The sequence below is a fragment of the Solanum pennellii genome, chromosome 11 (genome assembly GCF_001406875.1).
Source record: "Solanum pennellii chromosome 11, SPENNV200".
NCBI lineage: Eukaryota > Viridiplantae > Streptophyta > Magnoliopsida > Solanales > Solanaceae > Solanum > Solanum pennellii.
Window position 1 is genome coordinate 5,436,202 of NC_028647.1, and position 16,816 is coordinate 5,453,017.

The window sequence follows — 16,816 nt, forward strand, 5'->3', positions numbered from 1 at the left end:
CACCGTTACTATATATCACCATAATCCACAGTATAAGTATTACTATCAAACATTATCATCACTAATTTAGCTACAACCACCACCATTACACTCTCATTATATCGATCAAAGTTAGTTATCGCCACCACTTACCATCCTATTCTAGTTTCATTATTGAGATAGTATTAAGCAATTAATTAGTCAATATTTACGTGCCATATACTTTAATTAATTAGATTGTAATGCTTGAAGGAGAATCAACCTATTAGAATAGACAAGGGTAAGACATAGAGAGGGGAATTTTCCACTTTTTTAGCTTTATGTTTTCTTCTCAAGTCGGTGATCTATATGCTTGTAAAGATTATATACCTTAAAGTCTATTGACAATTATGACCCTATACATTAAATATAAATCATATAACATGTGTTGATACTTGAGGGCAAAATAGACAATTTGTAATATGATTGCATACATTTTAAGTCACTAGCTATTTACACAATCAAAGGATTCAAATTAAATTTCATACATTGTGATGAGCATGTCTAGTTCAAGATATTTACATATTATAATTGCTCTCATCTTCTTCTCAATTATTCCATTCAAATCTGGTAAGAATTTGTTTTTTTTCTTCTTATTATAGTATGTAGTACTAGTAGCAATTGTTTAACTTGTTATAATGGTTTTTAACTTGTTATAATGGTTTAGATCTAACTAAGAATTGAATATAATTTGGCTACAAACTTTTAGATCTATTGCATGTTTTACTTGTCAAGATTTGTTTATTGGATCTAATAGCCTAAGTTTCCACCAACGTATGAAAAAAATATCATTTATCAACTTCGTCTTTAATTCAGTACAAGTTAGAGTTGATTATATAAATTTTTTTGTGTCTACTATATTTTTGGGTCGGGCCCTTTGTTTATATAGATAGTTAAGACTTAAGAGTCTTTTTTTAATTTTTCTTGTTTAATCATCTGGTATTCAGAATCTACATATCTGGACCAATTTATGTAAGTTTAGGTTGAGACAAAGTACTCCTTTACCTAGAAATTTGTTATTTTTTAAGTTTGAATAAACTCGAGATCTTTCATTAAATGTAGAGGGACAATTTCATGATTGGTGCATAGCTGATGAACAAACACCAGATGATGAGTTGGTACAAGCCCTCAAATGGGCATGTGAAAATGGAGCTAATTGTACAAAAATACAAGAGAATCAACCATGTTACCTTCCAAATACTGTGAGAGGACATGCCTCTTATGCATTCAATAGTTACTACCAAAACATGAAACAAAAAGGGGCTAGTTGCTACTTCAATTCTGCTGCTCTTTTAACTGCCAAAGATCCAAGTAAGTTTCCAAACAAATTCATGTACACTTTTCGCTTCTCGAGATTTAAATTATAAACTAACATGGAAAAGTCTGTAATTTATACTACTTTTTATATAGATAATCATCCAATTAGTTGAGAATGTGTTTTAATCATGTTAGTTCATTTACTTAGCTTTGTAATATGTATAGTCGACTCCAACTTATTTACGATCAGGGTTAATATAGTGCACTAGTTTCTCTTGTAATGTAGATAATTTAATTGATTATTGATTATTTTTTTTGTCATTCTCTATTGACAGGCCATGATGCTTGCAAATTTGAGGTTATTCCTTGATCAATCTTGTTTCCCAGAGTTGAATTAAATTTGTGTTATTTCTTCTTTTGTCTATTTTATATGCTTTAATTTTTTTTACTTACATAAACGAATTTTACTTAAATATGTGACAATTTTTGTTTGAGTATCCAATGTCATTCTTAGTTTACCTCTCTTATTTTTCATTTTATTTCTTTTCCCCTAATATCAAATTCTAGATCCGTTCTTTATTTGTTATTCATTGTAAATAGTCAGTATCTTATGGAGTTAGCTGAAGCGTTTGACAATCACGATTATAAAAAAAAAATTAAAAGAAGGCTTCAAATATGTACGTAACATTGACACCTTCAATTATCCCCAATTTCAAAAGAAAAGATAATCGTCGATGAAAATATTAAATATCCTCAATCTTCAGAACTAGTATTATATATTTTTTAGAACGGCTAACAACATCATGAATATTTTGAATTGAAGAAATGAAAGAATTGAATGAAATAACAAGGAATTTTATTAGTTGGACAATCAATAATGTTAATACTATTAATTTAGCTAATGTAGTGTTAACAAAGCTTGTTTTGATACATGACTTAGGCACATTTAACTTTCAAATATGTAATTTTTACGTAAGAAATTATAACATCCTACTATATAAAGTAAAAAATACAAATTTAAGATAACACATAGATAATCAAATGGTTGACTATTTACAAGCAAACGGATTTCATTTTCAAATAATTAAAGCTTAAATATACTTAATCAGATATCTAAGATTAAAATGAAAAATTACTACTAATAATGAAGGGACAAAAAGTTGACTACAGTGCAAAGGCTCACGATTAACCTATGGCTAAATTGAAAGAAATTAGTTTTTTTTTTTTATACAAATCAATGTTTAATGCAAAAACTAAAATATATTTATACTTAATAAACCTAAATTATATTTTTAAATTCCAACAATAAGGTAATAGCAAATACTAATTTAGGAAAGAATAACATAAGAAGATGAGATATTAGAACATAGTAAACGAAGCAAGGAACGTATAACAAACACTATAAAGTTATAACATAATAATATACAAAAACCTTTACTCCGGCAAAATGCGATATAAAACAATGGGGGAACTTTCACATATAGCCACTCAAAAATAGCCTAATTACTCTTCATAAATATAATTTCATAATTACAATTCTTAGCTACATGTTATAGGGAGGAGAGAGGTGAGCGAAACTGTGAGAGAGAGGAGAGAGACAAGAGAGATGGCAAAAAGTGGGAGAGAGGTACAATTGTATATGTATATTGGTTCGATAATTGTATATTATACATATGTATTTGTAAATATGGCAAAGCGAGATTGAGAGAGGGAGGAGAGAGGTGAGCAAGATTGGGAGAGAGACAAGCGAGAGAGGGTAGAGAGTGGGAGAGAGGTGAATTGTATATGTATATTGGTTAGATAATTGTATATTATACATATGTATTTGTAAATATGGCAAAGCGAGATTGAGAGAGGGAGGAGACAGGTGAGCTAGATTGGGAGAGAGGTGAGCGAGAGAGGGCAAAGAGTGGGAGAGAGGTGAGCGAGAGAGGGCATATAGTGGGAGAGAGACGAGCGAGCGAGGGCAGAGAGGTGAATTGTATATGTATATCGGTTAGATAATTGTATATTATACAGACGTATTTGTATATTCTATGTGACTAATTATACAAACTCGAAGTCAACCTTACGTAATAAAACGTATAATATTAGTCGTGAGTGATAATTATAACAAACTATAGCTATGATGAGTAATTAAATAGTATAAATTTACTTAACCACGTAATTTTTCCTAACAATCTAGATTGATCACAATCGAGTATCTTGTTGGGTTGTCCAATTAATTGACCCAATTCACAATTTTTAGTATCTGGCCCAACAGTTTAGCCAGCCTCTATCCAAATAATTGATGCATAAGCATTATTTGAATTATTCAAATTCACAACATTTATAGTCTAACAAAAGTGATTTAAGAACCATATGATATAATTGCGTGTATGAACAAAATTTGAGTCTAAAAAAGTGGGGATAAAAGCAGAACATAGAAGCAAAAAAGAGGACCAATTAATATTGATATTCATATGTACAAGTAGTTATTAAATTATTATTTATTTTATTGATTATTGAATAAGGTAAATGCATGATATTTGAAATTTCCATTTTGTCTGACATAAATATTTATGTTAATGTCCCAACAATATGGAATTTAATCGTGAATATGGGGTTTCCTTATCAAAATTGACACATTTCCCAATTCTATTGTTTCAACTTTCAACTATATACATTCATAAAAAAGGGTCTAATTCACATAAGTTATCAAGAATATCACTACTTTTTTTAACTTAAAAAATGGCTGATATTTAGTCATTAATATTTGAATTTTTCAAAAATAGTGTAAAATATAGGTTTGATTTTGTCAACAATTATACATTCTAAATTATATAAGAGTCGTTTGACTTCTACTGACTAATTCTATTAATATTAGTTATAATATTTATAGATTCAAATAAATTACTGTTAACTTCTTTTTTTTTTTAGTCGTTTATATATCAAGTTTCATGTTACTATCTAAAAATAAATAATGATAATTGATGGTGACTAACAGTCAAATAATTGTAGCAAGATCTTAGCCTGTCGTTTGTTGCCTTGTTTAAATTCAATGTTAACTCAATTATTTTTCAAAAAATAATATTCAAATAGGCAACTACGTTAGAAGTTTGTAATAATATAATTCAATGTTTGCACTTCGTTGACCATTTTAAAACTATAATTTTACCCTTAGACCTCAATATTTGCACGACTTTGCTCAAATTTAAGTTGATTATTGACGTATTCATTTGTTAATTTAAAAAATCTCATAGTAATCAGCTTTTAATTCTATGATTTGACTCGGATAGCTAATGTCAGAGTAGTAGATATGATTTTAGCGGAAGCTGAATCGTCGATCTCTTCCTCAAAAATTAGGATGAGTCGATATCGATCGATGATGTGAAAACACTTGTTATTAAGATAAATTTATTTTTTCATAATATAATAAGCAACTTAGATGATTATATAAATTAAATTTATCGAAGAATTCTTTTTGGTTTTAGCACTGTTGATAGTGGAATGAAGTAGTTGTACCTGCTTCTAGATTTGCTTTTCTACTTCACAATTTGAATGATATCAAGTGCATAATTTGTCTAACTCTTTTTTTTTAAGTAGTTATCGATAGATCCTGTTCGATTGACTAATTTATCAATATGATCAAAATATACATAATATATACATTATCAGTATACACAATATACATATACTATTTATACATATCTTTTAAACTAGATTATTGAATGGTTCTGATTCAAATAATTTTTTTTTAAAGTTGAGCTTTGAAATGGAGTAATATTTAGCTAGGAACGCTCACTTGAGAAATAAAAATTTTCGATGCGAATCTAAATTATTACAAATTATAAACTAATTTCTTCTTTTTGGGAAAATTTACAACTTTGGCAACCAAATGTCCCTACCACTTTCACTAAAGTAAAACATCAAAGTGTGGTCTTCATTATGATTTCAACAACTTTGTTTCTTTTTTTTTCCTTAGATTTTCCAACCTATGATTATTCACACATCGAATGAGTAATAAAAAAAAACATACATTATTTGTTCAATAATTTTAAAATTTAATAATTAAAAACAAGAAGAAGAAAAAAATTATAAAACACATTGTTGTGTCCCTTTTGGTATGCATGGAGATGAAATAAATGCCATTCAGCAGAAAATTTAAGGCAATTTCTCATCCTTATCTCACATTGGGACAAGTAATTGTTGTCTCTTCCCAAAAAATATAAAACTCGCTTCGTTTTAAATTAATTATCGTATTTTTTTCTAAGTTAAATAAATTTAATATTTTATATTTCATATCTTAAAGTGTATAAATATTATAAAGTGTAATATTCTATTCATTTGATGGAAAATATATTATGAATTACTTATTAATATTTTAACTTTTAAAAAGCGAAATATAAGTGTTGATAAGAGATAGAAGGGGTATTGCCTTCATTCAATCGCAAGCTGATCAGACTCCATTTATTACTTTTCGTTCCTATCTCCAATTATTGCATTATTATGAATGAAATTGATGTGTACTCTTCCTATTTGTACACGTGGAGCTTCGTGGGAGTGAGATCACAAGGACGAAGCTAAAAAAAGTCGAGATTTACCGGAAGATAACATCATATAATAAACATTGAATCTCTTTTGATTTCTTAATATATTAAATACCTTAATAGAAATTTTAATTCCACTATATGATAAGAGAACTCATTCTATACATTTCTGATTTTATTGAATTCGAAGTTATATATATATGTATTGATAACGATAACAAAAGTACTATCATTGTTTTTATATAACGAATGGATTTTAATTTGTAAGAGCAAGTCGATTACAATTTTAAGTATTAGATTACCAATGATAGCTCTTACCCCGTAGATTAAGAAAAAAAATAAAATAAAAATTGAAATAGTTAAAGTTGAAAGAAGCAATAATATTTAGAGTTTTAGTGTTTCTAAGTATAGAAAAATATCATTTTTAAAAATAAAATAAGCAAAAAATAAATAAATTGGGACAAAAATGATATTTTAATTTAAAGTAAATTTTAAGTTTAGCAAATATAAAAATCATATTTGTATGTCATAACTATAGTTTGTACAATTGCACTTTATAAGAAACTTTATGTCTGCTATGGAGTATCAGATTGTACAATTCGCTGGCAGGAGCTTCAGGTTTGTATAATTTCGCTGTCATGTTTGTATAACTCGCTGGCAGGAGCTTTGAATTTGTATAATTTCGCTGCCATGCATATTTGTAAACTCACTGGCAGGATCTTCGGGTTTGTATAATTTCGCTGGTAGGTCTGCATAACTCGCTGGCAAAGCTTCAGGTTTGTATAATTACTCTCGCGTTATACAAACATAAACGTAATTTTACACATTTGTGTTTGTATAAAGTGTGAGAGACGAGTGAGAGTGGCGAGCGAGATTCTCTGGACAGATAGGCGAACGAAAAGAGATGTATAGATACAATTTTCTCTCACTTTATACAAACACAAACACATTTTATACATTTGTGTCTGTATATAAAGTGAGAGAGAAGAGGGACCAGCGAGAAATGAGAGTGGCGAACAAAAATTTCAGGAAGAGAAGCAAAACAACAACAATTTACTATAAACTATACGTAACTCAAACTATAATTATAGCACTTAATTTGAATCAATAATTTACTATTTTATACAATATACTTAATTTTCTAATAAATGACTTAGATATTATGAAAAGTATATTATAAAGTTAAAAGTTATTACTTTCACTATGTAGGTAAGGTAATGATCAAAACCACTAACTTAATAAACTAGATACACTTGGCATTCTCACAGTCCTATATATAATAATAGGTGCAGCTAAGCTCCATCACTACATATCTCATAATTAAAATAATGAAAAAAAAATTATTCTAAATAAATAAAATGTTGCATTAAATATGTGAAACACACACATTGAGAGTTTTTTTTCTATATAAGTGCATGGTTCAACTTTTCTTGGAAAATTGCAATTGCCCTTTTCTTGTGCTTTCTCCAATCTAATAATAATAATAATAAAAAAAGCTTTAAGTTTGTGTTATATAAAAAAAAAGATGAATTATTTGGGAATTGGAGTTAGTCCTGGAAATGTTCCAGTATATCATGGAAATAATTTGAAAGTTATTGATAGGAGAGTGAGAGTTACTGAGCTTGTGTTAAGGTGTGTTATTTTTGGTTTAGCGATTCTGGGTGTTATTCTTATTGGGACTGACAAACAAGTAAAAGTTATTTTCTCTATTGAGAAAATTGCTAAATTTACTGATATGAAAGCTCTTGTGTAAGTTATTTCCCTTCTCTTGTGTATTTTATTTAGTTTGTATGTGATATTCACTTTGGTTTTGACTAACTGAAATTTAAATTTGTATTTCAAAGTTTTTCAGCGCGCTCTCTACTAGAGAAAGACTTTATTCAAGTTAAAAGAACTCAAAGGCTTTTGGTGTCTGAAAGTTCTACTTGAAATAAAGTTGCTCTCTATTAGATGTGATTCTATTTTAAGTCTCGAACCTTAAGACTTTTGGTTGTGTTTGAAAGTTCTCTACTCCAGACTTAAACTCGATATTTTTTGATTTGTTCAGAAATTTACTTGAAATAAGATATTTTTTAATAAAGGCAATTATATTCTTTGAACTTAGAGATATTGAGTCTTTTTAAAAAGTGTTACTTGAAATAAAATACTCTTATACTAAAGGCGACTTGTTTCATTCAAATTTTAAACTCGAAATTGTAGTTTGTTTAAATAAAACACTAGTCTAAACATTTAGTTAAAGATGATTTTATTCAGATTTCGAATTTAAAACTTTTGGTTAAAGTGTTTAATAAAGTGAAGTTTGTGTAGGTTTTTAGTGATAGCCAATGGATTAGCTGCTGCCTACTCATTGGTGCAAGTTTTAAGATGCATTTTAAGCATGATTAGAGGAACTGTTCTCTTCAATAAACCATTGGCTTGGGCTATTTTTTCTGGTGATCAGGTACAATTAATTAAATCAAATGCTACCTATTATGTTCTCATTTTTTTAGTTTTTTCGTAAGGTGTTAAATAGGTCTGATTAATTTAGATTTGTATCTGAAAGTCTTACGTTAGGGATGACGTGCTCCCTAAAAATGTGATTCATGACTAGATTTCGAATCTGAAACCTTTCACTAGCTCTTATTTAATTATTAGAGAAATTCTTTTGGTCAGAAAATTTAACTAGAATTTAATCAGAATAGTAAAATAACATATTTTACACGAGTCCGAAGCCTAAAGGGTAAAAAATGTTAACAAAAATTCTAAAACGGTATATGAAATTTCTTTTAACCAAAAGGGCAAAATCGCTCGCGAAGTAGCGATTTTGTCCATTGAAAAAAGCAAAATCGCTGCTATAGCAGCGATTTTATTAAATTTGATTTTTTTAAAAATAAAAACAAAATCGCTCCCGAGGGAGCGATTTTCAATTTTCAAAATTTTTTCTATAACCTTTTTAAGTAAGTCGCTGCTTATGCAGCGACATAACCTTAAATTTTTATTTATTTTTTTTATTTTTTTGCTTCTTTTATTTTAAAAAGGTTTAAATAAAAAAAATATTTTTTTAAAATTAAATTGCTGCGGTTTTTAATTATTTCTTTTTTAATTTTTAAAAATTAAATCACTAAAAAAAATTTGATTTAAAATCGCTGCGTTGGCAGCGATTTAATTTTTTAAAAAAAATAAAAAAATTTAATTAAAAATCATTGCTTTGGCAGCTATTTGATTTAAAAAAAATTGATTTAAACTTTTTTTATAAAAAAAAAAAGCAAAAAATATTAATTAAAAAAAATTATACACAAGTCGCTGCCGTAGCAGCGACATATAACAGAAATATCAAAAAAAGGATTTTTATTTTGAAAATCGCTCCCGAGGGTGCGATTTTGTTATAATTTCTTTTTTTTTAAAAAAAAAACAAATTTAACAAATCGCTGCTATAGCAGCGATTTTGCTTTTTTCAGTGGACAAAATCGCTACTTCGCCAGCGATTTTGCCCTTTTGGTTAAAAAGAAATTTCATATACCGTTTTAGAATTTTTGTTAACATTTTTTACCCTTTAGGCTCCGGACTCTATTTTACACTATGATATTTTAGCTTTTTAAACATTTTTATTCATTTAATTTTAATATCTTTTAATTAAATTTTTTTAAATTTCGAATCAAATTTTCTAACTTTTAACATTACTTAATTATTATGAATTCTTTAAGTCTAGTAATGGTTCTTGGGAATCAGAGTAGTTGTAGCAATAATGACTTATTCTAGAACAAAGCTGCAAAATCAATGTTTTGTTTGTATTGGAACCATTAAATTCATAGACATCTATAACTAATAAAAATTTCAGAAGCTAACCAAAATAAATGAACTCAGAATGCTAGCAAAATCTATGACCACTATAAATCATTTTTTAAAAAAAAAAATTCTTCCGGCCAGAAAATATGGTCAGAATAACATTTTGTTTATATTATTTTATTTTTTGAATATTTTGACTAATTTTAATATTTTTAATTTAAAAAAAATAGTTTATTTTAAAATTAAAAAAATATTATAATTTTTTTAATTTTTTGATCAAATTTTTTTTGATAATTTAGCATTACCTATTTTAAAAAACCAAAAAGAAGAGAAGGTTGTGATCCAAATGCAACTAGTCAATACTTCATGGTCCAAATTTAACATAGATATATTTATTATAGGCGAGAAATTACAATTAAAAAAATAAGAAAATCAAAAGTCCAATGGTTATGCCTAGGGGTGTCAATGGGCGGGTTGAGTTGAAATGGAAGATATTAAAATGAGTTGAAATAGAAATCAGGTTGAGTCTTGATCCAATCAATTTGACCAGATTAATCTCAATAACTTAACAGATTGATATTTAACTTTTATAATCACAATTTGAATTTCCGCAAAAGAATTTTTATTAGAAAAATAACAAATAGATAGATAAGTTCTAAAAAATGCTAATAGATAATAATTCATACCTTCAATATATGAACATATCTTAATAAAAAGTTTTAAAACGAGTTGAAATTGAAGATTGAATTTGGGTTAATTGAATATTCTCTTCAAATGAGTTGAGATTGAACCCAATTCAAATTATCTTGAGCCCAATCCTTAAAATTCTGAACGAATTGAGCGGGTTATTGTGAAATTAGGTCTTAGGCCTAATCTCACACCTCAAAAGTTAGCTCAAAAGGATGAGAATTGCCCAGCCTTATAAGGAGTCCACCCATCTCATTAACCACCGATGTGATACTTTTGTTGGTGCGTGGGCAATTTTAATTTTTAGGGACCCCAACATCGGGACTCTGATACCATGTGAAATTAGGTCTTAGGCCTAACTCACACCCCAAAAGCTAGCTCAAAGGGAGGAGGATTGTCCAAGTCTTATAAGGAGTCCACCCGTATGAAACTTTTGTCATTCTTTAACAATTATCTATGTTTGGATTCATTTTTGACACCCTGTCATACCTCTTAGCTCGAATATTAAATTGATTCACCCATTATAAATGTCTTCACTCGTGTACCTTTTGCCTAATTGAACATAGATTTATATGTTAGAAACCACTAAAATTTCAACAAAAAAACTTGGACATAGCTCATATTATTGAAACGGTTCGTCAGTAGAGATTTACCCATAGGAGCCCTTTTATAATTCTTATTTCTATCACATCATTCCTTTAAATTCTGAATCCATCACTTAGATGTCGTTTTTCTCCAAAATTTGCAGTTGATGGCCTACTTGACACTAACCGCGGTGGCTGCGGCCGCGCAATCGGCGGTGTTTGCCAAGTTAGGGCAAACAGAATTACAATGGATGAAGATATGCAATATGTATGGGAAATTTTGTAACCAAGTTGGAGAAGGAATTGCAAGTTCTTTGATAGTAAGCCTTAGCATGATAGTTCTCTCTGGAATTTCAGCTTTTAGTCTCTTTCGTTTGTATGGAAATAGTAAAGGAAAGGGCAATGCAATATAATAATAATAATGTAATGTAATGTAACTTTGGTTTTCTTTTTTAGATCTTTTTATCTATGTTGTAAAATAAACCAAAGACCAAAGTTGGTGATATTGTTATAATCATTTCATGTTTGCTTCATCATATTTAGTTTTATCATTTCTTTATTATATGATATATGATATATAATATATATATATATATGTGTGTGTCAATTATTACATAGTATTACAAACACATTACATATGGGATTATATTCAATAAATTTCTTTTTGCTAGTTGTGGAAAAGATTAGTAAAATTCTAGGTGATAAAGGGTGTATTCTTTTTAATTGAATAACACGTTTGAATTTGAATATCAAATATTGAATGATCAATATTGATTTTTTAAATATATATGTTTATTAAGAATATAATTCAAGAAAATAATTAAAATATAGTAATATTCACAATGTATTATAAGGTTGTAAGGTGGTGCTTTTGATAGCAAAAATGGTCAACCATGGCGCTGGTGATGGTTGTGAACTTGTGACGGTGTAGGTGATTGACTGTAGTGATTAATGATAATAATAGATTGGTGTTTGATAATAGTGGATGATATAGTTGGGAGTAATAATTGTTATGATTGTCGAAGGTGTAGTTAGTGATCAATGATAGAACGATTGATATTAATGGTGATTGATAATTATTATGACTAAAGTAATGATAAAAAGAATAATTTTGAAATTTTGATCAAAATTGAAATAATTCAAATTAATTTAAGAGGTTCAATAGAAATATAGTTTTATGAGATGGTGTATAGTTGCAATAAATATTTGTATTGCTTCAATTTTATTGGATGTTTATTTGAGTAGACAATTATGTAAATACAACTAATTTATAAAATAATTTGTATTTTTGAATAAAAAACATTTGTTAATTTGTGTCACATAATCCAAATTTGGTATTCAAGTATGAAAGCAATTAATGCTTAACCAAATTTAATTAGAATAACAAAGCATTAAATGTTTTCCCTCTTTTGTATGTTTGATTTCTACCAAATATAACGCACAAAAAAAATATTTTTTTTTTCACATTTAAGTTTTAGGTTTTCTCTAATTCTTACAACCTTTGACAGCCCTTGAAGAAAAGCAAGAACAAAAAAAAAAATGGTAAAAACAATTCTTCTCTTTTACTATTTTTTTTTTTGGGATTTATGTTTGGATTTTTTTTTCTCATTTCTTGCAATTGATTTTTGTACTCTTCGATTTCAATTTAATTGAGTTCAGTTATATGAATCTTATGTATCATCTAAAGGGGGTTTACCATGATTTGATTGTTTGCTATCAAACAACCACAATCGATTCGTTTATTTTAATTTAGGAAGTACTATAATTTGTGTCTATTGGGAATTTTTAGATTAAATTATTATTTTTTTCTTAATGAATGAATCGGAAAGGAGCTTGCTTATTTATTTCCGGGCGTCACTAAGTTATAGAAGTCACAAAAATGTAGGAATATCATATACTTAGACCGATGAGAAATGATAGATATCTGATAAAATAATTAAAGTGTGTGTTAGTTGACCTAGAAAAATAAAATTCTTACAAACGCCCCAAAAAAATTGGATAATAATCATGGACTTGTACTTATCATTTCCTTGTCCTTTGATTTTATTTGTAAAAAAGGAAAAAATTATTCCCCTTGTTTGTAAGTTCAATTAAATTACTTTGCTTTTACTTATTAAGAAAAATCAAATTACTTGATCAGCCACTAGAACTCCACATTTATCTAAAGAAACATAGATTATTATTTGTCTTAGGTAGATTAACTTCTTCTTTTGTTATTATAAAAAAAATGAAGAGACTGATAATGATTTGTTATTATAGAATTAGTTGAGCTGCATACATGATGACCTAGCTAATATCACTTCTAAAAAATGATATAGTGATAATTTGTTTTGTCGAGATGTATGACCTAGCCAATACCAGTACTAAAAAATGATACTAATAATTTATTCTGTCGAGATGTGTGCAAGCTAGCTAGTCTGGACACAATGATATTCGATTATAGGAAAATGATAATAATTTGTTTTATTTTTTTGTTCAAAATCTGGCAGACAACATCAAAAAGACTTGCAGAGAGGAAAGTGGCTAAGTTTGAGAAGAACATAACAAGAAGAGGATTGAATCCTCTAACAGGAAAGAACAAAATGGAACCAGCACACATTGTTCTTGCACTCTTTGCTGTTTTGGTGGTTGGATCTTGTAAGTTTTTTCTCTAATACGTAAATATTTAATGTTTTTTTCTTGTTATCCTCTGTAACAACGTTTCACTAGAATGACCAGGTTTTTTTCTAAAATCGATTTTTCATGTTATGTTACATTATATGTTCTCTATAACAACGTGCTGCTATAGTTAAGTTGTGTGGTTTCCTAATACTTCTTTCTTGTTGGCTTGTGGATCAATATATAAATATACTGTCAAATCTCTTTATAACGACTACTATCATTTATGACAATGTTTTACTATAAGGCCCAATTTTTTTAGAACCAAATTTTCTTGTTATGTTATGTTACAAGTATGTTATTTATATTGATGGGATAAAAATCCTTTTTGCTTTTTTTTTTCTTTTGGATTTGCAGTTGTTTTCCAGGTTGTGAAGATGGCTATTAATGGTGGGAACAATGTAGATGGAAGCTTTTAATATCTCCATAAGAATGCAACATTAAGAAATCTTTTTACAATTAAATAGTTAAGAGTTTTAACATTTTCAAACTCTAAATAAGTTTGTTACAACATTTTCTCTTGCTTGATGAATTATGGTTTTAATACTTGGTGATCATAGATGATCATATGTGGAAAACAACATGATCTTATAATAGTTAGTATATTTAAAATTATAACGGTTCGTATCATCGAATGAATCTTCTCCGATTTGGTAGTGTACTTGTGTGGTATCACCAATATCACAATATTTTTATCGGAAACAACTTCTGTATCTGAACAAGGTAAGGATAAAGTTTGCGTACGCACTACCTTACTGGATTTGTTGTTGTAGATTTGTTGAAATACAATCTTAAGAAAACACAATTTAGCCTCCAAACATGCATCTTATTAATAGATCATACCAACAAAATGTATGCTGATTAAATACTTGGTTTAGGCAACTCAAGCAGATTGATTTCTGAAAAGTACATCGAAAAGAACAGGAATTGACATTAAGAATGTTGTCAACGGGCAAGCTATTGGATTTAAGGCGTTGTGACACTCGAGAAGCATTGTCAGGATAGAGGACAACTCAGTAGAACTTACTGTGAACCTGCTTTCCATAAGTACATTTGCTTTCATCAGACCTACGAGCTGCACGAGTTGCTTTGTTGCCTGTATTGGAGCATTGGCGACAATCTGAACTTTTTGACAGCTTCCTTGCACAGGAATTGTAGCTGGACTCCTGATACACTTGAATGTTGTTTTTAACCAAATCTTTAGCATCAGGAGAGTTGAAGTCGTCAAATTCCTGAAAGATAACATGTTAGACAATGAAACGCGAGTCACCTTATCAACAAGAGCATAACACTATGTATCGAGAAGATATTCCAAAGCGATACCAGAATCAGGAAGCCCGCCAAGAAGGGCCTTCACGAGTCGTGAACACTCACCTTGGATTTTGTCTTGGCATAGTAAGGTGTTAAGCAGGGGTTTACATCCTTGAGAAACATGTCATCTGGACTACCGGGAACTGTGTGATCCTCAGAGCTGAATTCCTAATAGAAACAAAGAAAGCTAATTACTCCCTTGGAGCGAATGCTTAACGTCTACATTCATGTCAAATTTCTTTTGGAAGGATGATGACTTCAAGCAGAACAATTGCATAAAAGGATATTAGCTAAGTTATATCGATAGTTTGTTCACATTACAACAAACGTCGTGTTGCATTAGAAAATTCTGGCACATTATTTAGATATATTTACCAGAGAATTAGCTGCTTCTTCTTGATCATATTCGGAAGGGCTACCAAAAGAGTCATAGCTCCCTCTTATAGCATATTTATCTGCTTTGACCTGTGGAAATCATAGTATCAGCCATTTTCTATAACAATCTAAGGCTGATCAATTGATAAATTACCAAAGATATTTGCTTTATTACATCCAAAGCACACACGGACCAAACCAACGGACTTGGATGTAACAAAATGATACAAAGATCACAACATATAGCTCCGTCCGAATCATTTATAAGAAATGCAGAAAGGATAGTTTGGCTATCTACAGGCTAAAGGAAAAACATGGAAAAGCATATATCAACTAGATCCATATAGTGTTCTTCCATATTTTCATCATGATGGAGCGAGCAGAAATCAAGAACGATACTGACTTTTTCATATCATGGAGTCTTTGTGGTTCATCAGTGAGGTAGAAAAACATATTCTTTTCTGTAATATCCTTATTGTACATAGTTAAGAGTTCATGAAGCATCCGAACAAGGAGATTCTTGTTCTCTTTGGCAGTAGATATTTTGAAACTTTGAAGCACATCCGCGAACTCTAGTTTGGTGCAATTGTTATTTCATTTTGAAGATTAATAAGGTTAGTGATATTAACAGAAAACTTGTCTGAGTTTAACTAGTCTTTGTTTATGATAAGTAATCGTGCAGCTTTTCAAAATACACGATAGATAGGAATTTTGTGGTTTAGACAATAGAAAGATCCCAACAAACAGTCGAAATGATTCATATGAAGCTAGACAATAATGACTTGCTGTTACCTCAGCGAGATCTTCAGCTAGGCATTGTAGTTGCCCGGTGAGAGAAGTGACCTGCCTTTGAAGATTTGGTATAAGCTGCTTTGCCTGTTTGAGTTCTGAACCTTGCTTTTCCAAAAGATCCTGAACTTGAGAATTCATAACATCCGGGAACAGTATGGAATTTTTAAGTGACTTTATCTCTTCCCTTTGCTTTAAGCACAAATCCTTAAGCTTCTCAACCTGTAAGTATTATGTGCGAATCAGAAATTGAAGCAAAGAGATAACATAAGATCAAAGCATCAATTCCTTCATGTAACCTCAGAAGACTAACTCGATTCACGTTGAAACTTGCAGGGAGGAAAAAAAGGGGACAACTTTGGGTTGTTTGTTTTTCTGTTTAAACATCAACACCACCCCCATAACATTCGCAAAAAGAAAAGGAATAAACACCATTAAGAAGTAAATCTACGATAAAAAGCTTGTATAAACCAAATCCACAACATACAAACACATTTCATCAATAAACAACCAATGATAACATCAATGTGCCATCTTGACCAAGATAATTACATCATTCTTTTAGACTATCAACCACCTACACCATTACATTTTATAACAACAAATGTGTCATCTTGAACAGGAAGTTCTTCTGTAAATTTAAACCTTCATTGTTCTTGAAAATCCACATACTAAAAGATAATCGCTTCGACTGAAAACAGACAAAAAGTTAGCACCTCAAAATGTAACCAAATGATTTAAAAGGACACAACTTTTGAACAACCTCAAGAACAAGTTTGTGAAATTAGGTCTTAGGCCTAACTCACACCCCAAAAGCTAGCTCAAAGGGAGGAGGATTGCCCA

The 16,816-nt window shown here is 29.4% G+C and overlaps 3 protein-coding genes and 1 long non-coding RNA gene across 4 annotated transcripts in view; 3 read left to right on the forward strand and 1 right to left on the reverse strand.

The window, feature by feature from the left end:
- Window positions 1-471: 471 nt before the first annotated feature.
- LOC107004173 (glucan endo-1,3-beta-glucosidase 4-like) lies at window positions 472-1,802 on the forward strand. The gene is made up of 3 exons (XM_015202413.2): window positions 472-588; window positions 1,081-1,329; window positions 1,611-1,802. The coding sequence occupies exons 1-3, from the start codon at window positions 513-515 to the stop codon at window positions 1,643-1,645; spliced, it is 360 nt and encodes a 119-aa protein (XP_015057899.1). The 5' UTR covers window positions 472-512; the 3' UTR covers window positions 1,646-1,802.
- Window positions 1,803-7,208: 5,406 nt separating this feature from the next.
- LOC107004121 (CASP-like protein 2B1) lies at window positions 7,209-11,376 on the forward strand. The gene is made up of 3 exons (XM_015202355.2): window positions 7,209-7,553; window positions 8,112-8,244; window positions 11,005-11,376. Exons 1-3 carry the CDS (start codon window positions 7,330-7,332, stop codon window positions 11,251-11,253), a joined length of 606 nt encoding a protein of 201 aa, XP_015057841.1. The 5' UTR covers window positions 7,209-7,329; the 3' UTR covers window positions 11,254-11,376.
- Window positions 11,377-12,286: 910 nt separating this feature from the next.
- LOC107004332 lies at window positions 12,287-14,042 on the forward strand. Its single transcript, XR_001454720.2, has 3 exons — window positions 12,287-12,382; window positions 13,330-13,477; window positions 13,856-14,042. It is a non-coding gene; the product is annotated as an uncharacterized LOC107004332 (long non-coding RNA).
- Window positions 14,043-14,303: 261 nt separating this feature from the next.
- The window catches only part of LOC107003596, an 11,930-nt gene continuing 9,417 nt past the window's right edge, over window positions 14,304-16,816 (reverse strand). Inside the window, exons 2-5 of the mRNA XM_015201925.1 lie at window positions 15,977-16,195; window positions 15,185-15,274; window positions 14,873-14,977; window positions 14,304-14,730 (exon numbers count right to left, since the gene is read on the reverse strand). Coding sequence (XP_015057411.1) covers window positions 14,512-14,730; window positions 14,873-14,977; window positions 15,185-15,274; window positions 15,977-16,195 — 633 coding nt within the window. The 3' untranslated portion in view covers window positions 14,304-14,511. The remainder of the gene's footprint in view (window positions 14,731-14,872; window positions 14,978-15,184; window positions 15,275-15,976; window positions 16,196-16,816) is intronic.